The 18,281-nt window shown below is 41.4% G+C and overlaps 1 protein-coding gene across 2 annotated transcripts in view; it reads left to right on the forward strand.

Moving 5' to 3' along the window:
• nbas (NBAS subunit of NRZ tethering complex) overlaps nucleotides 1-16,825 on the forward strand; it is a 168,951-nt gene extending 152,126 nt beyond the window's left edge. For both annotated transcript variants that reach the window (XM_039781403.1, XM_039781404.1), the window contains 3 exons: nucleotides 3,276-3,423; nucleotides 4,882-5,016; nucleotides 15,670-16,825. In XM_039781403.1, coding sequence (XP_039637337.1) covers nucleotides 3,276-3,423; nucleotides 4,882-5,016; nucleotides 15,670-15,945 — 559 coding nt within the window. In that variant the 3' untranslated portion in view covers nucleotides 15,946-16,825. The remainder of the gene's footprint in view (nucleotides 1-3,275; nucleotides 3,424-4,881; nucleotides 5,017-15,669) is intronic.
• The last annotated feature ends 1,456 nt before the right edge of the window (nucleotides 16,826-18,281 follow it).

Below are 18,281 nucleotides of genomic sequence, written 5' to 3' on the forward strand. Positions count from 1 at the left end.
CAATTGAAAGTAGAGTTCTTCTCCAGTAGTTGTTAGAAACTCACAACAACATGCACAGAGCTATGTCTAGGTGTATGAGTGTGTAGGAGTCCGATTTATAGACTTTGATGACTTTGTTGGTTTGTTAAAGAATAAGATGCATCAGTTTAAATGCCGACACAACTTCAATCTAAAGTAAACAGTATGCCAGGATCAGATTATACAATATGATGTCTGTCCATATGATCAGTGTGTCAGATTAAGAGATCACAGGCCTGCTGTGACTTCACTGCTTGAAATGTAAAGGTGATCGGGCAGGAGGGGCCATCCCCCACCACGTTGCAGACAATGTCAAACTAGGGGATAGGCGGCAAAAAAACATCTACCATGCTAGTCTTTCTGTCAGGGCCTCTTTAATCAAATAGCTCCAGGAGGTTGCAGGTTCCTGAGGAGCCACAAGAGGAACTCAGGAACTGAATCAGGAACTTTTGTGCATCCATGTTTGTGTTTCCACCACATCTGAGGAACCGTGAAGATTAGGCAAATAAGACCAATAACGGAATAAAAGTCACGTTCAAGTCAATGTTTGATGGTTGTTTAGTTTATCTTCAGAGCACAACTGTACTGAAACTATTGGCAAATGCTCACTGTGTTCACATATCATTTCCCCAGTACTGCTTACTACAGTATATGATTGAAGCTGATAGTTCCTGGGACAGCAGAAAGTTCTACCCACAGCACAGGATGGTTTTTGTGGTCAGATACTACAGCTGAGGTACTAAGTTTAGACCTGAGTTCCTCTGTTAAAAATGCAGGTAAAGCAAAATTACTGAAAGGGAAGCAATTAAAAACCCATGTTTTTTGCGGCAGTGTAACAAAAGGAACAAGTGTATTTGTAATGGACAGTAGAGTTGTTATTGAGTTGATACTGAGAAGCAGTAACAGAGTTGGGATTAGGTTTGGACGACACAGCTGCTTCAAGTTCAGCCACATATTTCACTGACTTTGTGAGTGCAGCTGTAGCCAAACCATCACCCCTGGGACAGTCGGCTATAATCATTTCTTTTAACTGCAGACTGAGCTGTTGTACTGTTTTTCAGATTTAAATGCAAACGTAATGCTGAGTACAAAACTCAGCTTCTGATTATGGATTTTGTTTTTGCTCATCTCTTTAGTCGGCCTCATTTAAATCGCTCAAGATAATTTGCTGCAACATGCATACACACACTAATGACGACAGTACGCTGTAATGTGCCTCTTTGAAGCTTAGAAGCCTGAAATTTGGGTCTGATCTGTGTTTAGTGTGCATTTTATGTGCAATGGCTGCTGCATCGTCATAATCTGGGACACAAAACTCAGAATAATTTAACCTTCAAATGCCTCATTTAAGATGATCTGTTAAGACTTGAGGGTGTGTGAGACATGGTTAACCTTCAGTATTAGTCTGACTCAGCATTTAATCCGGGTTGGGCTGGAGGTGTGTTTACTGTGTGTGTCTGCAGAGTGGAGATTTGTTTCAGTAAGACTACAAGAGGCGGTTTTGGGAGCTATATTGAGTTGCATCTAAAAAGCTGATCCTTTAGTCTGTCCGCATAAACTGAGTCGTGATTCAAAGCACGAATGGAAGGCTGGCTGTAACTCACACTGCACCCTGTGACAGATTTGGCGAGCACACTGACAGTCATGCCGCTGAGCCTCCCTGTCACCCTGGTAAAGCACAGGAAGCAGCACTGTGCCAAACAGCACAATTGGACTCTGTTTGCTCCCATGGCTGTATTATCTGAAGGTGAAGCAGACAAGACACCCACAGTAGCTGGATGGAGAGCTGCCTTTTATACTGACGGTCAAACACACAGGAGCCCTGCTGTCCTCCCTGCTGTCCCTCTCTCTCCCTCTTACTCTCTCTCTCTCTCTCTCTCTCTGTCTCTCTTCACCTCTTCCTCTCTGTCCTCTCTCATTTGCAAGCTCTTCGTATCACACACACCCATCTTCTTGAGGCACACACATATGACAGGGTCTCCTTCCTCTAACAAGCTTTCTCAAGACACACTTCAGCACCCTAATCTGACATCAGGGTTCAACCACTTTTTTCTTCTTCTCATCATACAACTAAGGATTTATCAGCATGTTACCATCTACCCTTTATCATGTGAAAACACCCGTAACAAAGCACACGTTCATATTCGATTCCTCCTCTCATCTCCAATCTCCTCCCTTTTCCTTCTCTGTCTGTTCAATATTTAATGCACTGCTTGTCATGTTAATCCCATACATAACGAAAATTTGCGTCGATATGCCAGGAACGCCAGTTTTCTAACTCTAAAACAAACGTGCTTTCCTGCTCATCTCTGATAGATGAGTGACAGAGCTATTCTAACTAAGGTTAAAGGCTTGATGCTGATATAATGAGGCCTCGGCTTTGCAGATATAGATACTATAGATGGATGGATAGATAGATAGATAGATAACCACTTAGTGTTAGCAAGCAGGTAGAAGGACTCCATATAGGATTGACTGCAAGCCATTCTAATGATAATATTAGTAGACTTAATCATTTCAACAGGATCCATCCATCAACCAAGATCTAATTAACAGATAATGAGTTGTTATGTGGTTCCCGTAGGTTTTTCTTTTTCCTATGATTTACTGTATATTAATAAAGATCCATGAAGGTCGTATTGCCTTAGCCTCTTTGGTATATATGCTGGTCTTGGCGGGAGCTAATCGGTTACTCTGGAGGCTTTAGCAAAGGTCTTGAAGACCTCATAAAGGTGCGTGTCAACAAAGTGACGCCTGTCAGAGCTGGCGGCTGGTCCCCTGGTGTTCACACAGAGAGAGGAAATGCAGCGTGTAGGTGTTTAATATTAAACCGCAGGAGTAAAGTGGTCAAACATCTTTCCTCCTCACTTACAGTACATGTCAACGTCAGAATTCATTACATCGTCTTCAAACCTCTTGATAATTCTGCCTGCGCTCATGTCAGCCCGTGATTTGGCTGTTGTATTTATATTAGTCATAATGACAGCTGCTGTGACCCAGTCATTGTCTAACAGGATTAGCATCTGGTGACATAGGACTGCAGAGAACGGGATGAATAACATTACAGTCATTTTACATATTGTTTTACTATATATTGTATGTTCCTGCCTCGGTGCGTTGTCCTAAATCACTAATACAGCAAATGTATAAGTACTTCACATTTCTACTCTCACCAGTCTATGTTCCTCTGTCGTACTCAGCAGAAGACTACGCACAGACACTTCCCTTCACAAGTCTGTCTTGCTCTCTGTCTCCAGGGCAGAGTCGGAGCGTAACCCCTGGGTGGTGCTGACCTCAACCCTGCTGACCCGCTGCCAGGCGTCCCAGGTCAACTTAGACCTGGGTCAGCAGGTTGTCACCATGGTGCGATCCCTCTATAACACCAAACACAAGATTCCTGCGCAGGTAAACATCAAACACTCCTTGTGTCTTCTTTTCTTTGCAGTAATCTGGAAAGTCGATCAAATTAGTTTGGAAGTCCACATTTCACATATTAAGTTAATACGTGCACTGGAAGTACACATTTTTAGCAATCTTTGTACTTGAACATTTACATTTTATGATAATTTCTATCTTTACTACATTTCAGAGAGAAATACTTTACTTTTAAGTCCACTAAATGTATCTGGCAGTTATAGTTGTTAGTTTCTTTACAGTTTAACATTTTAGTTGATATAATATGATGCATAGTTTTAGATTAATACTACACAACAGTATATAGAATAGTGAAATAAGTTTCACAGTAATAAACTACAACTTTAACATGCTACTTATGTTAATGCGTCTGTGGTAAATAGCCAATAATAAATACATTAAATGACCCCGAAAGTGATGCATACTTTTCCTTTTGATACTGTTAAGTACATTTTGTTGCCAATACTTCTAAACAGTAAAATGTTACTCCTACTTGCAGTATTTTTATTTTTACACTGTGGTATTGTTACGTAAATAAAAGATTTTAATAATTCTTCCGACACCGCAATACAGTGAGGATAGTGAAAATTAATAAGTTTAAACCACATTAAAATCCATCACCATTTTTATAAAACAATACAAGCTTGTTTGAATTGAGTGTAACCTCACTTTAGTGCCACCATTTTACCCTGTATCTTAATACAGGAGACTGAAGCTATTAAGTATGTAACCCACAGCAACATGTTAGCATCAGCTCAGTGCTTTTTGCAATGTACTATAGGCACTTGCCACTCTTTGATATCTGACTGCTCCTAATGCTATTCATGCCCTACTGAGCACCATGCAAGTGGTAAGCCTAATGCCATTCTGTATGTCTAGCGCCAGCTGACTGTGATATTAGTTTAGCGCTAATGCTATTCAGTGTGAATAGGCTAGTGTCTGCCTGACTGTCAAATATTAGTGTGGGAAGAGGGGTGGGAGGTGTGGAAGGAGGCCTTTTACTCTGTTCTGAACAGCTTTAATTTGAATCTGCTAGAATGAAACCGCCAGAGCATGGGGGAGTCGGATTGCATTGTGATATCCATATATTACTGGACAGGACTGCAACAGGACTGTGTGTCTGCTGTGTGTTTGTGTGTAGACCTTTTTAAAAGTATTATGTGCCCGTGTGTCTGTACAGTATATGCACATCGATTAACCTTCACTGTTCCTCGCCTACTCTCTTCCCTCCGTCTCCTGCTCTCCCACTTTTTTTTCTCCCTTACTCTTTTTTTGTGTCTCCTGATTACCTTTCTCTGTTTTCATCCCACCTTTGCCTCTATCTCTCCCCCTTTCATCCATTCATCCACACATCTATCCATTCATGTAAACCCCCCCCACCACCTTTCTCTCTCTCTCTCTCTCTCTCTCTCTCTCTCTCTCTCTCTCTCTCTCTCTCTCTCTCTCCAGTGTATCAGACATATAGCCACCCTACTGCTCCAAAACCAGCCGAGCCTCCGGCAGCCTGCACTCAAACTGATGGCTGAGAGTGGTGATGAGCAACTGCTGCAGCTGACTCTGGATCAGATCAACAGCATGACAGCAGTAAGTGACGTTGTAATACCCAAGCGGAGTCCACTGCATGGACCACAGTTTAAATGCAGACATCTTTTCAAATATTTGGTTAATCATTTCGTCTCTAGAACTTTAATAAATAGTGAAAAATTCACTTCACATCTTCTTTTTCTGATCCAGCCAAAAGTCAAAACCCAAATATTTTCAGTTTACAGTGGCATCATTTTGTTAAACAGGTATTTTGTTTCATTAATTTAATCATCTGATGACCCCTCCGATTTATCTTATAGCCATTGGGGGTCCTAACCCCCAGTAGGTAAGACCCAACATCATCCTTGTTTCTTTTCTCTGTGTAATTAAAGCAATAATGCAGTAATGTGCTAGCAGGCCTCAGATACTGTATACTGTATACATACAGTATTTAAAAAAGTATGAGACAGAATATAAACAGTGACATAAAAAAAGGGAAAGAAGATGACTGATACAGATGGGCTAAATCTGGTCTATTTCCAGCCAAACATTATAAAACCTCTTCACCGTCATAAGATAAGACTGAAGTTCTCCAAATGAATATCAACATTCAAATCAGCATTGTTCATCCACTTGCTACCTGTCCTGTGGTTGTGGAAAGCCACAATCGGATAGAGAGTAATAGTTTAAGACTGTGTGGTTCGCTCTCCACTGTTTCCCGATCAGATAAGCAATTGTCACAGAGTAGGCCTCTCAGACCCAGCAGACCCTGTCTTTGTTCCTGGATCAGATAAGAAAAAGCCACTCTATTAAGTGACAGAGCCCCTATTAAATGAAACCTTAAAGCTCTTATATCGGCAGGCACACCTGAGCAACACGCTGCTTTTATTCCGCAAAGTAAAGCGAACTGTTCCGAGGGAGGCAGGATTTTAAAGGTTGGGAAGAGAAAAGATGTGTGATTTAGTTGTGGGAAGTAGACATCAAATGGAAAGGGGATGGTGTTTAGAGAGAGAAATGGGATGAGATGGGAAATTAGAAAGACAGAGCAAATGGAAAGTAAAAAAGACCAAGACAGAGGTAGAGGTAGAGAAGACAGAGCAGGGTGCACAGCCAGGCTGAAGAGCGGTTGGTATGGGAGGAAAGACCGAAAAGATAAATCAAGAAGAGTTGGAGAGGGGCTGTATGAATTGAATGAGACAGGTAGTGTGTCACACTGCTTTAAGAAATAATCTCGCCTCTGCCACCTAAGAGCTGAACAAAGAGGGGCATGTTTGGTGCAGCACAGAACAGTGTTCATCTGAAGATAACATCAACAGAGACGGAGAGAAATAGTCTAACATCTAATACATCTGATAATGTGTTGGCTTCAGCTGCATGCATGTGGGTCAGATCCAGTTATTTTGAAAGCTTATCAGACGACAACACACTGTAACACTCGGATGTAGGATTTTACAAGTCTGGAAAGTTAGCAAATATATATATATATCTTTTTATTTTTTATTTTATCTTTTCTTTGCGATGATTGTGAGGTAAACAATAGGGCTTTGACTCCGAACTTCGTTATTCGAATATCATTCGAATATTAAAAAAGATAATGATATTCGAACGAATATTAGCTTTGTTTGCTTGTAAACGTTGTTTTCAGTTCAGATTCCGAGGCTTTTTCACGCATTTCAAAATGTAACTACACGTCGCGGCGACGCACGTCTCTCGGCCGTGGCTCGGTAGCGTTGCATTCCCCACCCAATTCTCAAAGAAGGCTGGCTTGCCGAAGGCCAGGCCAGCTCAGCGGCGTCTTTCTCCGTCGCTGCCCGGCTGTCTCCTACCTACACCGGGCGCGCGACCCCTTGTCCCTTCTCCCCTTCCTACCTGCCTGCTCAGTGCTGCTGCACATGAGGAGAGAGCACAGAGGGGAGGGCGGGGCTGCTCCTCACTCACACAACAGAAAAGAAAGGAGACTGTTTCGGCGGCCACAGGAGAGAAATACATGGCGTGCTCGCTGGACAATACTGGCGACTCTTTTTTTATTTTACAGAAAGTCGCTGTCTTTTCTACAGAAAGTCGCCACATTTGTCGCTAGTCGCTTTTGTGAAAAAAAGTCGCTAAGTTGGCAACACCGCCCACACACACTGGCTCGACGCACACACCAGCACACGAGTATAAACATCAGACCACTTACGTAGGCTACGGTGAAAGCTCCGAACTTCCTGTCGAAAGCACACTGTTTGTGTTTAATCCAGGGTCTGACTTAATTTCTTTTTTTAAACTGAAGGCATTTAATGGTCAAAATATTATTAATAAATATTCGAATATATTCGAATATTAATATTAATATACAAACGAACTTCGAATATGATTTTTGGGCAAAAGTCAAAGCCCTAGTAAACAATAGAAATATAGAAACTGCACAATATACCAGGGATGTGTGCTTGCATATATTTGATTGGCCACAGCAGCACCTTGCCAGATGACGCATTGTGGTCTGGTAAACCTTTTTTTCTGAACCACCCCACTTTTTATTTTTATTTATTTTTTGCACTGGATCACTCCCTATTGCTGGACTAGCTTTATTCAAATGAAGGAGGGAGCTGCACTAAAGTCAGTGTGAGCACGGCCTAGGTTCGTGGCCTGCTGTGACTGAGTAAATTGTACCTAAATAGTTAACAAATAACAAACTTAAATAACAAAATTTGATGACATTGACAAAGTATATTTGATATGGATCAGTCACATAATGGCTGATACTCAGTTCGCTTAATAAGGTTGTACTGGTGGCGATACCAAAAGAGATCAGTGCCTTCCTAATAGTATCTCTGGATTAGAGATCCCAAAACTTAATAGACTGAAAAATTACAATTGCAAGTAATTTGGGTGAACCGACTCTTTAACATGATTGAATAGTTCACTGCTCTTTTTCTAAACCTTTGTTTTGCTGGCACATTTTTCACCATCATGACCAAATTAAAGCTGACACAAGACCCACCTTTTATCAGATCTACAAATAGCCTGGACTTGTCAGCAGCCAGCCATTAGCAGATCAGTAGATCTCATCAAGGGGAAGAGCAGAAATAATTGATTTTAGTTCAGCTTGGTCGATCACAAATTCAGGTGAGTGTATACTGTGGGAGCTTAACTATTAATTAGCTGTTGCTACTATTAAATTAGTGTAACCGTTTGATTTCTTTTTCAGTTTGTTTCAATATCAGACAAAATTAATTTATCACAGAAAACTATGGTTTAAATGTCACTCTTCATTTATTAACCTGCCGTTTCATGTCTAGATTAACAAGCCTGCGGTTGACTTTGGCCACTACTGCAAACTGCAAAGCCCAGCACTCTTGATTAAATACATGAAAATGACATGCCACTCTGAATGATTGACAGGCCTTATCTTTAAGCACTTACCCAACTGGTGTGTGTTCCTTGGTGCTCTGCTCTGTATCTGATGTCATAGATTACTGAGCACATTGTTTTCTCCTGTATCAACAAGAGTTGAGTTTTTTTTTTTTTCTTTTCTTCATAAGAGTGATGGCCCTGAATCCCAACAAAAATGAGGATTCATCCTGAAGAGTTTGCTGCAACAAAATGTTCAAGCAGTCCTTATGTCTTCTCACCTTCTTTTACTCGCTCTTTCTCTTCCTCTATCAGATTAACTTGAATTAATCGACTGTTGAGTTGATGTGACTGTTGCTATGGCTTTCAGTTCCTGCATGGCAGATTTCCATCCCAAATTCTCGGTAATAAAAAAAAAAAGGCTCCTTGATTTCAGAAAGAGGTCGACAAAAGCAGGCTTCTTTTTGTCTAGCCGGCGGCTGACAAATGTTCCCTGTAGCAGATTTTAGACTAGTTAGCTAATTAAACTAACATTGATTGCGTGAATTGGTTGAAAAGTCGTCTCCGGTTGACATTTTAATTGTTTTAAAATGAGAACCCTGTAAAAGGGGTATTAAATATGCACTTGATGGCTACGTACAGTAGCCAACATGATATCGTGCTAAAAGACTAAAGCTAACTAAAGCTACGTGTTCCAGGCAAAAGGTTAGCATCCTAACTAGTTGAGGATTTATATAGAAAACACAAGGAACAGCATTGGTCTTATATTGCAGTGTAGAACACATTTGTACTAGTATTATAAGTAAGACATGGAAAAACTTAACATCGGATTGTTATTTTGTTCTCACATAACCCTGTTTGCCTGGTTACATATAGGTTTGTATTTTAAAACCATATATTTTCACTTGTGACATTAAAAGAGATAAGGCCTAAAGGATGAGGCTCAAGCAATGTGTTTGGAAAACCCTACGCAATCATGTTTGCTGGGGTTGCTGGAGTGCACCCTTCCCTAAATCCTGTGAAGAGCAGGACAGAATTGCACAAGTTAACATAAACTTGGCCAGCATCCAGACCATCCTCAGACAGAGGGGGACATACTACACAGTGGATGTGCTAGTCATGGACGGGGCTTTTTTTAAAGTAAATTTTAGCCCTGCAAACTAATGTATGTACAGTATGTATGTTATTCAATGATATGCTAACTTTTGGCCTTGGAAGTAAAGCTAGGGGGCTTCTGTAGGAAGTAAGCTAGTTAGCTGGACATGCTAACATTTGCCGTTTAGAGCAGATAAACACACTGTTTAATCCATTCCTTATAATCCATACTTTTGCTCTTGTATTTTTGGTTTTGTAAAGGCAAAATAGACACCACCCTCCAAAATTGGAATCTCTCTTACTGCTGTATGGCCTATGGAGAAAGCCAACAGACCTGCTATGACATGGCCTCTCTAAATAACCACACACACCTTTTCATCTGCCCAGTGAACTGAAGACATGGCTTGTGTTTGTGTGTGTGTATGTGAGTGTATGATTTAGTTGATTATGTGTCCAATTGCTTGTTTGAGTGGGCTTGTTTAAAGCTTTTGTGCCAAATTGGACCTGTTAATCTAGCTGTGTTTGCTCCCCACTCAGTGCGTTGATCCCTGATTTGCTCACTGCATGTTTGTGTGTCTCATATGCGTCACACAGCCCACTTTTATTTTCTTATTTTTTTTGCTTCACAGCCTCTTCTTCTGTCACTTTCAATCACGTCGCGCTGTATGCGAGGACTGTTTGGTGTTGTATGTGTTTGTGCACGCTCAGTTTGTTGCACCACTAAAGCCTGGGGACAGCTAGGATGGAGGGATGGGAAGCATAGACTAAGGAAGGAGAGAAAAGGATGAGAGAAGGAGGGAAGGAGATAGTTGTGTGTTGTCTGGCATTCCAAAGAAGCTTTATGATTTAAATGATAAAAGAAGGCTTGGTCATGCATTATGTATTAGGCATTGTACGTGTACGGTAATTCCAATTAAGCACTCAGCTGAGTTTAGCTCAGGGAGAGAGAGGGCAGAGAAAGACGTATACAGGAAATGAGAGACGTGCAGAGCATCGATAGAAAACAAGGGTGTTAGAAATTGACCAGACCAATCAGGCAACATTTAGCGGCCATTGAAGACAAGTGGGAAAGACAACCTTGGCTGTCTTTCACAGGGCAAGACTGCAAGAAATGAGGACGTAATAACAAGAGTGAAAGGGGGGTTGGACATCTTATGGCTACAGTTTGATGTGTCAGTTCTCTTGTCATGCTGAGTGTTTGTTCATTCACTCACGGTGCACACCAGCTATACTCGCGAGCACACACAACGAAGATGCCTCTTGTTTTCCCTTCACTTTCTTTGAACCTTTAGAGAAGATTTGGAGAGGCTTTTAACCTGACACACAAACCTGTACCGCAAAAACACATACACCGCAGGACAGGTTTTCGCGTTCTCCAAGCTTTTGACCTTTGAGAAAGAAAGGACGGCATGATGGATGTATTCCCTCCTCAGTCAGATTCTATTTGCAATGAACAGTTTGTAAAACCGAGGCCCGGACAGACTGCCCGGGAAAGTCGAAAACTCAAGAGAAAGAAGGGTGAGGAGGGAAGCCTCACAGGATGGGGGAGGCAGTATGAGCTTTAGAGGTGCTGGTAGACAAACTTTGTTACCTTTGGACAGAGACAGTCAAGCTGTTTTCCCTTGCGTCCAGTCTGTATGCCAAGATAAGCTAATTGTCTCCTGGCTGTTCTGTGGCTGCATATTTAACAGCTGGATATGACAGTGGTTTTAATCTTCCTATCTAACTTTCTGCAAAGAAAGCAATAGGTTTCCCAAAATCTCGAATTATTCCTTTAATTTGCAGAAATTTGCAGAATGATAATTTAATGTGTTCATATAATCGTCGTGATATGATTCCACTTAAAGTTGATAAATGAAAACATTGAATTATCACCCATCCCTACCATGCTTGCGTTTCATAGTATTAAGAAGTAGAAATTAGGTATTAAATTATAAGAGGAATGGCTGTAATTGCGACTTTAGTGAAGAATATAAAGGAAGGATAAGAAGATTTTAGAGTAGCGATCATTTAAACTTTGTCATTACACTCAGCTGTCTACGATATACTGCATACTTACTGTACTGTGGGTGGGAACATTGGACGAAAAGCAGTGCCTGAAATGTGACAGAGCTAAGCATGCTGTAAAAAGGACATAAAGTTATCTGCTCCACTCTGATATCAAGATTCCCCTCCATGCCTCCATCTCTCTGCTGCTCCTTCACATCTATTTTCAGCTTGACTGTCAATCCAACTGACTCTGAGACTCAAATCTGCTGTCTCTCTTGACACCGTCAAACTGTAATAGCCTGGGAGGTGTGTGTGTGTGTGTGTGTGTGTGTGTGTGTGTGTGTGTGTGTGTGTGTGTGTGTGTGTGTGTGTGTGTGTGTGTGTGTGTGTGTGTGTGTGTGTGTGTGTGTGTGTGTGTGTGTGTGTGTGTGTGTGTGTGTGTGTGTGCGTGTGTGTGTGTGCGTGCGTGCGCCGAGCCAGGCCTGTGCTCGAGTGATGTTCTGTGTTTTTCCCTCTTCCATAATGGACCAGGAAATGCAGGAAAGAAAGACAGAATTTGTCCATATTTATAAGTAGTAGCTGTCTGTATATATTCCTGTACCTAAATTGGTCATCTTTCAGACCAGTGTTCTCCATGCAGAGCCATGAGCATTCTGGAGGTGTGAGCCCTCATTACAGCCAAACACCGCAGACGGTGATTTCAGTGATTAGCACGCTTTCAGGCCCAATCAAGTCAAATGTGTATGTCTAGCCCTCAATCACTCTAATAGCTTCAAAGGGCACTGCAAGGCCACTTTTAACAAAGTAAAAATATTGAAGAATAATTCTGGTTTATGACATTTTTCATCTTATTTTTTGCCATATATATATATATATATATATATATATATATATATATATATATATATATATATATATATATAATATGGTAAATATTATACCTGCTAAACACATGCTGGTGTTAGCATATAGCTCCAAGCACCACTGTGCCTATGTACAGGCTCACAAATCTGCTAACATGTAGCCTGGCTGTAGACTCGTGGTCTTGTTGTAGTTTTGACCATCATTTCTATGGGCGCTCATAAGATTGCATGTACCAAGGTAATAGCGATCGGGTCTTTATTTTTTATTTTTATTTTTACCACAACCAACATTCCTAAACCCAACCTCACTGTTCATAACAATTTTGCTGATTAATGAATTTTTAATTCTAATAATTAACAATTTTTATTATTGTTAAAGCCCTATTTGTAAAAGAAATGATTTCCCAAACTGTCTGTTGTAGACATCCAAATTTGACCTACTCTATTTGCTGTACTTGTGCACCCACAATTTTCCTGTGCAGTGAAGGATATTTACAGACATTGCAGGTTCATTCACTTTTGGTTTTACCTCTTGGTTTTCACACTTCTTGTCTTGCTGACAGCCTCTCTCATCATCAAACCTTTGTGTGTCTTGCCTCATCTCTGTCACTGCGTTCCCAGATCTCAGGGAATACTTTGTTGAGGACAATATTACCATAACCAAGAGGCGTGATGGCAAGACTTTCAAAAATAAGACCCAAGTTGTAAAAAACATTTCATCCTTTGCTCCTCTGCTATCCGTAAAGTTTGAAATCATCTTTGTAAGATATTAAGCTTCAAAATAGGTCAGTGTGCACTGCAGCTCCAGAAATCCCTTGCAGAACATTTGTTCTGGGCCTCTGTTGAGCCTCCAAAATAAAAAGTTTGAAGTGTTAAGTTGTTTTGAAGTGCCTCTTCTTGGTTCTATTGTGCATTCAGTACTTGGAAACAGTTGGTGCACTTAAAAATGTATGCATCTGATGTTTTCAGTGCATGTCTGCCTTTCTCCTCTCCAGCTCTCTCCCTCCATCTTTCTCTGTCATACATTTTCCACACTCCGCAGCCCTCCCCTCCCTCTCGTCTATTCTTTCCGTTAATTCTCATTATAACCGGATGACCTCCGCGTCCACCTCTGTCTCCAGATTCTCCGTCCGTCTTCTCTGTGTGGTCCTCGTCCCTCCCACGGCTTGTCATGATTAATCTGGTCCCTTCTCTCAATGGAAGGGAGAAATTAAATTATTAGTGATGCATGACATACTGTATCTCTATAACTGTTCTACGTCAGCCTTCTGTCTCCCTTTGGTACCAAAGCAACCGTGAAGTTGTATTTAAATGGTAAATGACATCCAGAATACTTTCACTGAAGCTATGAATCTTGGGACAAAGTTGTTTTATGTGCAAAAATGTTCAGTAATTCCATGTTCAGCAACTGTTGTCATTGTCAATGACAACAGTTGAATGTCTCTCAACTCTCGTATGGGGCGTTCAGGTTCACTTATATCCATCATCATGGTTGAAGTGATCCTTTTTTTTTTTTTAAACGGTTTTAATGTTTTTAAAGATAGGATGTCCTTTAAGTACAGAAAAATGGAGCGAGGTTGGCACAGAGATGAGAGATTTCTGAGGCAAGGGAGAGAAATGTATCCATCTCTGCTACCCTTTTCTACAACAGAAGAGAAGACATGAGCTCCACATTTATAATTGATCTGCCTCAGCTCCAGAAATACCCTGACAGGGACTCGCTGTTGTCTGTATGTGTGCGTACATTAGGGCTGTATAGTTTGATAGAGACAGCAAACAGGTGAGAGGATGCAGGGGAGATGGGCTGAGTCACCGAAAGAAACGGCCTTTCCAACCCCAGCACTCAGCCTTGCTTGTGCATGGCCTGTAAACCACTCACAGCAGCCCCTGCGGCATTTAGCGGTTTGAATTTCCATGCTCATGCAACTCATTGATGTAAAGAGGTGGAAGATGGGGTTAAAACATTACGTAAAGGTTTGTTTATGGCTGTGTGAACATGTCTCTAAAATTGTTTTGTTCCTCTTAAAAGCTGCAAAGAAGTGTGTGTGTGTGTGTGTGTGTTTGCGTGTGCGCGCTAATGCCATGGGAATGTTGGTAGTGTCAACACAGGGTTTGTCCCAACAGTCTGACCTCATCAGGTTTCTTCACGCGTGTAACACTGTAATCGCACATAGTCTGGAAATACTGCTGCTGCAGCAGGAAGCTACAATACATACAGGCCGCTGTGGCTGCTTAATCTCCACACCTCCCAGCCACTTTCAGTGTTTTATCAGCCAGTGGGTGTTTGGAGAAGGTCTGCTGAATAACAGAGGTGTCAAAAGTATTCACATTGATTACTCAAGTAGAAGTATAGATACTAGGGTTTGAAAAGACTTCTGTAGAAGTTGAAGTATCAACTCAAGCTTTTTACTTAAGTAAAAGTGTAAAAGTACTGGTTTCAAAACTGCTTAAAGTATAAAAGTAAAAGTAATGTAAGGGGAAAAAAATGCCATTAAGGACAAAAGCTGAACCCGCCCCACAGCGGCCTAATAGTGCACTACCCCACCTCCACAAAAAAATATTTTTCTAAAGGCCATAATGACTATAATAATGTTATATTAAAATCATACGTGCAAACTCAGAAGGGCTGAAAAAAGGTGACACATCTCCTCTGTGTTTTTCAGACAACGGCAGCTACAGTCTGGTGTTAGAATCCTCTCCAGTGAAATACAGACACACTTTTACACCGTTTAGCTCTCAGCATTTTAACCGTGTTTACTCCAGCTGCTAGCTAACGGTAGGCTAACGTTACCTGCTGCCAAGTGTTTGTTAACTAGCGTCCCGTGTGGCGATGTTTCAGTTCCCTCTAATGTCCATTTTCGGAGCATCAGAGAGAAGTGCAGGCATTTAAGTGGAACCAAAATAAGGCACCGAAACCCGCGTTGCTATTCGGTCCGGTAGATAACGGTCGTTAAGGCACCGGTGCCGTATTAGCACCGGGTCTGTACAGGTGCACAAACCAATAGGGTGTCGGAATGGAATATGTTTATACGGAATGGTATATGTATAACGAAATGAAATAGGAGTAACGAGGCTATTTTTAAAATGTAAGGAGTAGAAAGTACAGATAATTGCGTGAAAATGTAAGGAGTAGAAGTAAAAAGTATGCTGTAAAATAATTACTCCAGTAAAGTATAGATACCCAAAATTTCTACTTAAGTAAGGTAACAAAGTATCTGTCCTTCGTTACTTGACACCTCTGCTGAATAATAGCTGGTTACTTGGCAGATGAACTGGTTTCATATGTGCCGAAGTTCTGGCGGTTACTCTTGGCATGTATTCACAATCGCGCTTAAAAAAAAACACAATCGCGCTTAAAAAAAAGGCAAGTTAGTTTCTCCTGACTCCATTACCTCGTGTGTGTTTACACTTTCTCCCTCCTCTCTCCCTCCAGGAGACAGCGTCCTCCTGCGACGCCGAACTCCTCTCGTTGCTCCTGGATGCAGGGCTTCTAGTGGGCTGCGTTTCCTCAGCGCTGTACCCCCTGCTCAGCTCCCACATGCTGTCCCACCAGCAGGAGGGAGGCTGGGATGTAGACAAAGCCGCCGCCGAGCTGCTGGCGTCGGGCCACGGTCCCGAGGCGGGCTCCCTGCTGCTGGCTCACCGCGGGACTCACCAGGCTCAGTTCACCTTCAACTCGGCCTTGGCCGTTCTCAAGAAGTGGCTGTGAGGGGAGGAAGAACAAGGTGTGAGGGAAGGAGTGCGACGGGGAGGCAGTTTGGGCCGCAGCCACGAAGTGCGGATGATAAGGGAGTTTTCGTGAAGGGGGAGTGGGGAGGTGTTGACAGAGGAGAGGAATTAGTATGGATTGAGATCTAAAGAAATTAGCGTGAGGCGAGAATTGAAGTAATATCAGATCCTTTGCATTTTGTTCCGTAATTGGGTTCATCAACTGAAGACGTGTCAACAGCAGCTGCAGTGTCTGCCTTGACGGTATGAGAGCGGATACCTTTAATACTGAAACATCTCCTCAATTAGAAACACACACACACACACACACACCCCCACGGATACAGAAACACAACCTCTGCTGTCTCTCCATCATGAATGAATGTTCAGACTGAGGTTTGATCAGAAAATGCACCTCCCGCTTTCATTTACTTAATGTGTGTGTGTGTGTGTGTGTGTGTGTGTGTCCTATTGTGTGATAAAGTAATTGAGCAGTAGCCGAGAAGCAGTGGGTGGATATTAGCCTATTGTTCCGTGACAGGTTTGCCTCTTTGACGTCCCACTGTTAAACACCCTGCCTCTGCTCCATTGTTATTCCCCTAATAATGTCTAATTAATTCCTTCTAAACAAATTAGCCCCGCAGCTGCCCCGCGCTGTTTGTTTTGTGTGTGTGTGTGTGTGTGTGTGTGTGTGTGCAAATACTATCCACAAGCACCGACACCCTGGCGATATAACGTAGAGCTGATGAGGAATAAAGGTGCATGTGTGTGTTTACACTGTACGCACACAGTAATGCTGTCAGCATGGTTTCAATATAAAATACAGGTTTTAATTCTGTCCCACTTTCAGATCTGAAATAAAGAAAAATCTAAGGACATGAGAATGAGTTTGTTGTATTTTATTTCTTTCTTTATAATAGTGTTGATGGGAAAGTGCAACATTTTCTAAGATTTAAGTCTTTACAATCAAAGCTGTTTCAAAGTCGACCTTGTTACCATTTCAGTGAGTTTGTCTTTTCTTTTTAATTAATGGATTTTCATGAAGATTGCATCTCGCAGTGAATTCACTCAAAACATTTTCATTATAATTACAGCATTTTCTCATTGTTCCAAGATTATTACTCTGACCTAAACATACAGCGTGTATTTTTGCTTGCCCTTAAATGCACTTTTTGTTTTGTTACAAAATTATTTTAGAGCATTAAAAAAAAAAAAAAAAGTGATTCACTGGTCAGCACGTGTGAATCCATGTGGGGTTTATGGAGCAACCAACACCTACTGTGCGGTCTCTTAAATAATTTGTAATTGTTTTTTTCGACTGCTAATTGCAAACGGGCAAAAATATGTTTTTGAGAAGTTAGCTGCAAGGCAAAGAATGAGAAAAAAAAAAATCTAATTTATCTTGTTTGTCAAACTGTGTTTTAGACTGGGGTCAAAATGAAACTAATGAAGTGGTGCTGACTGCAGGTCCCCAGAGCGGACAGTTTTCTTTAGTATGTGTTTTCAAAAATGAACCTGCTCTGTCAAAGTAAAATCGATTCAGATTCAGATAACTTTATAAATTTAAATTTACAGCCAACCCATCCATTAAGGGTTAAACTTAAAAAGTGCATTAGCACACAATTTATATCATGTAATGTTAAAAAATAATAAAATAAACTAAATAGTACTGCCTGTATACAGATGCTTCTCTCCCATAACATCCACACATTTACACATGACCCAATCATTACACACAAACACACACACACACACACACACACACACACACACACACACAAAGCAGCAGAGTGCAAGAACCAGTTTCGTTGTAGTTATGTGTTTTCATTTAACGGTCTTGTACACTGTTCATTTAACATTCTTTTAGCAGAGAGAATGAATGAGTTGGCATAGCGGTTAGTTTTCCGTATCGGCACATAGTACCGCCGACCTGACTGCATGATAACTAATCCATTACTGAGTACATGATCTGGTTGGCACAATATTCTGTCGGCTTTCTGGACAACTCGTGTTCTCCAGAGAGAACGGAGATCCCTTTAATGGACAATGGGAGGGAATAAAGGGTCTGGATGGTGATTAGGCATTAGTTAAGATCCACATCTGAGCTGGGAAATATATTCTATTGAGTTACTAATCACCGTGGTCACTGACATTAAAGGCCCTGAAATCCCTTTTTCCTAATCAGCTTCTTATTCTAAGTAATGCAGGAACACACTTTTCTGCCAAAGTTAGAAGTTCAAGTTGGGCCCTGTCCACTTTAAACCAGTGATTAAAGTGGACAGGGCCCAGCTGGAAAAAGATGATGTCATGTAAGTCCATGCACCAAGAGAAAATGAC

This window comes from Perca fluviatilis, chromosome 18 (assembly GCF_010015445.1).
Source record: "Perca fluviatilis chromosome 18, GENO_Pfluv_1.0, whole genome shotgun sequence".
NCBI lineage: Eukaryota > Metazoa > Chordata > Actinopteri > Perciformes > Percidae > Perca > Perca fluviatilis.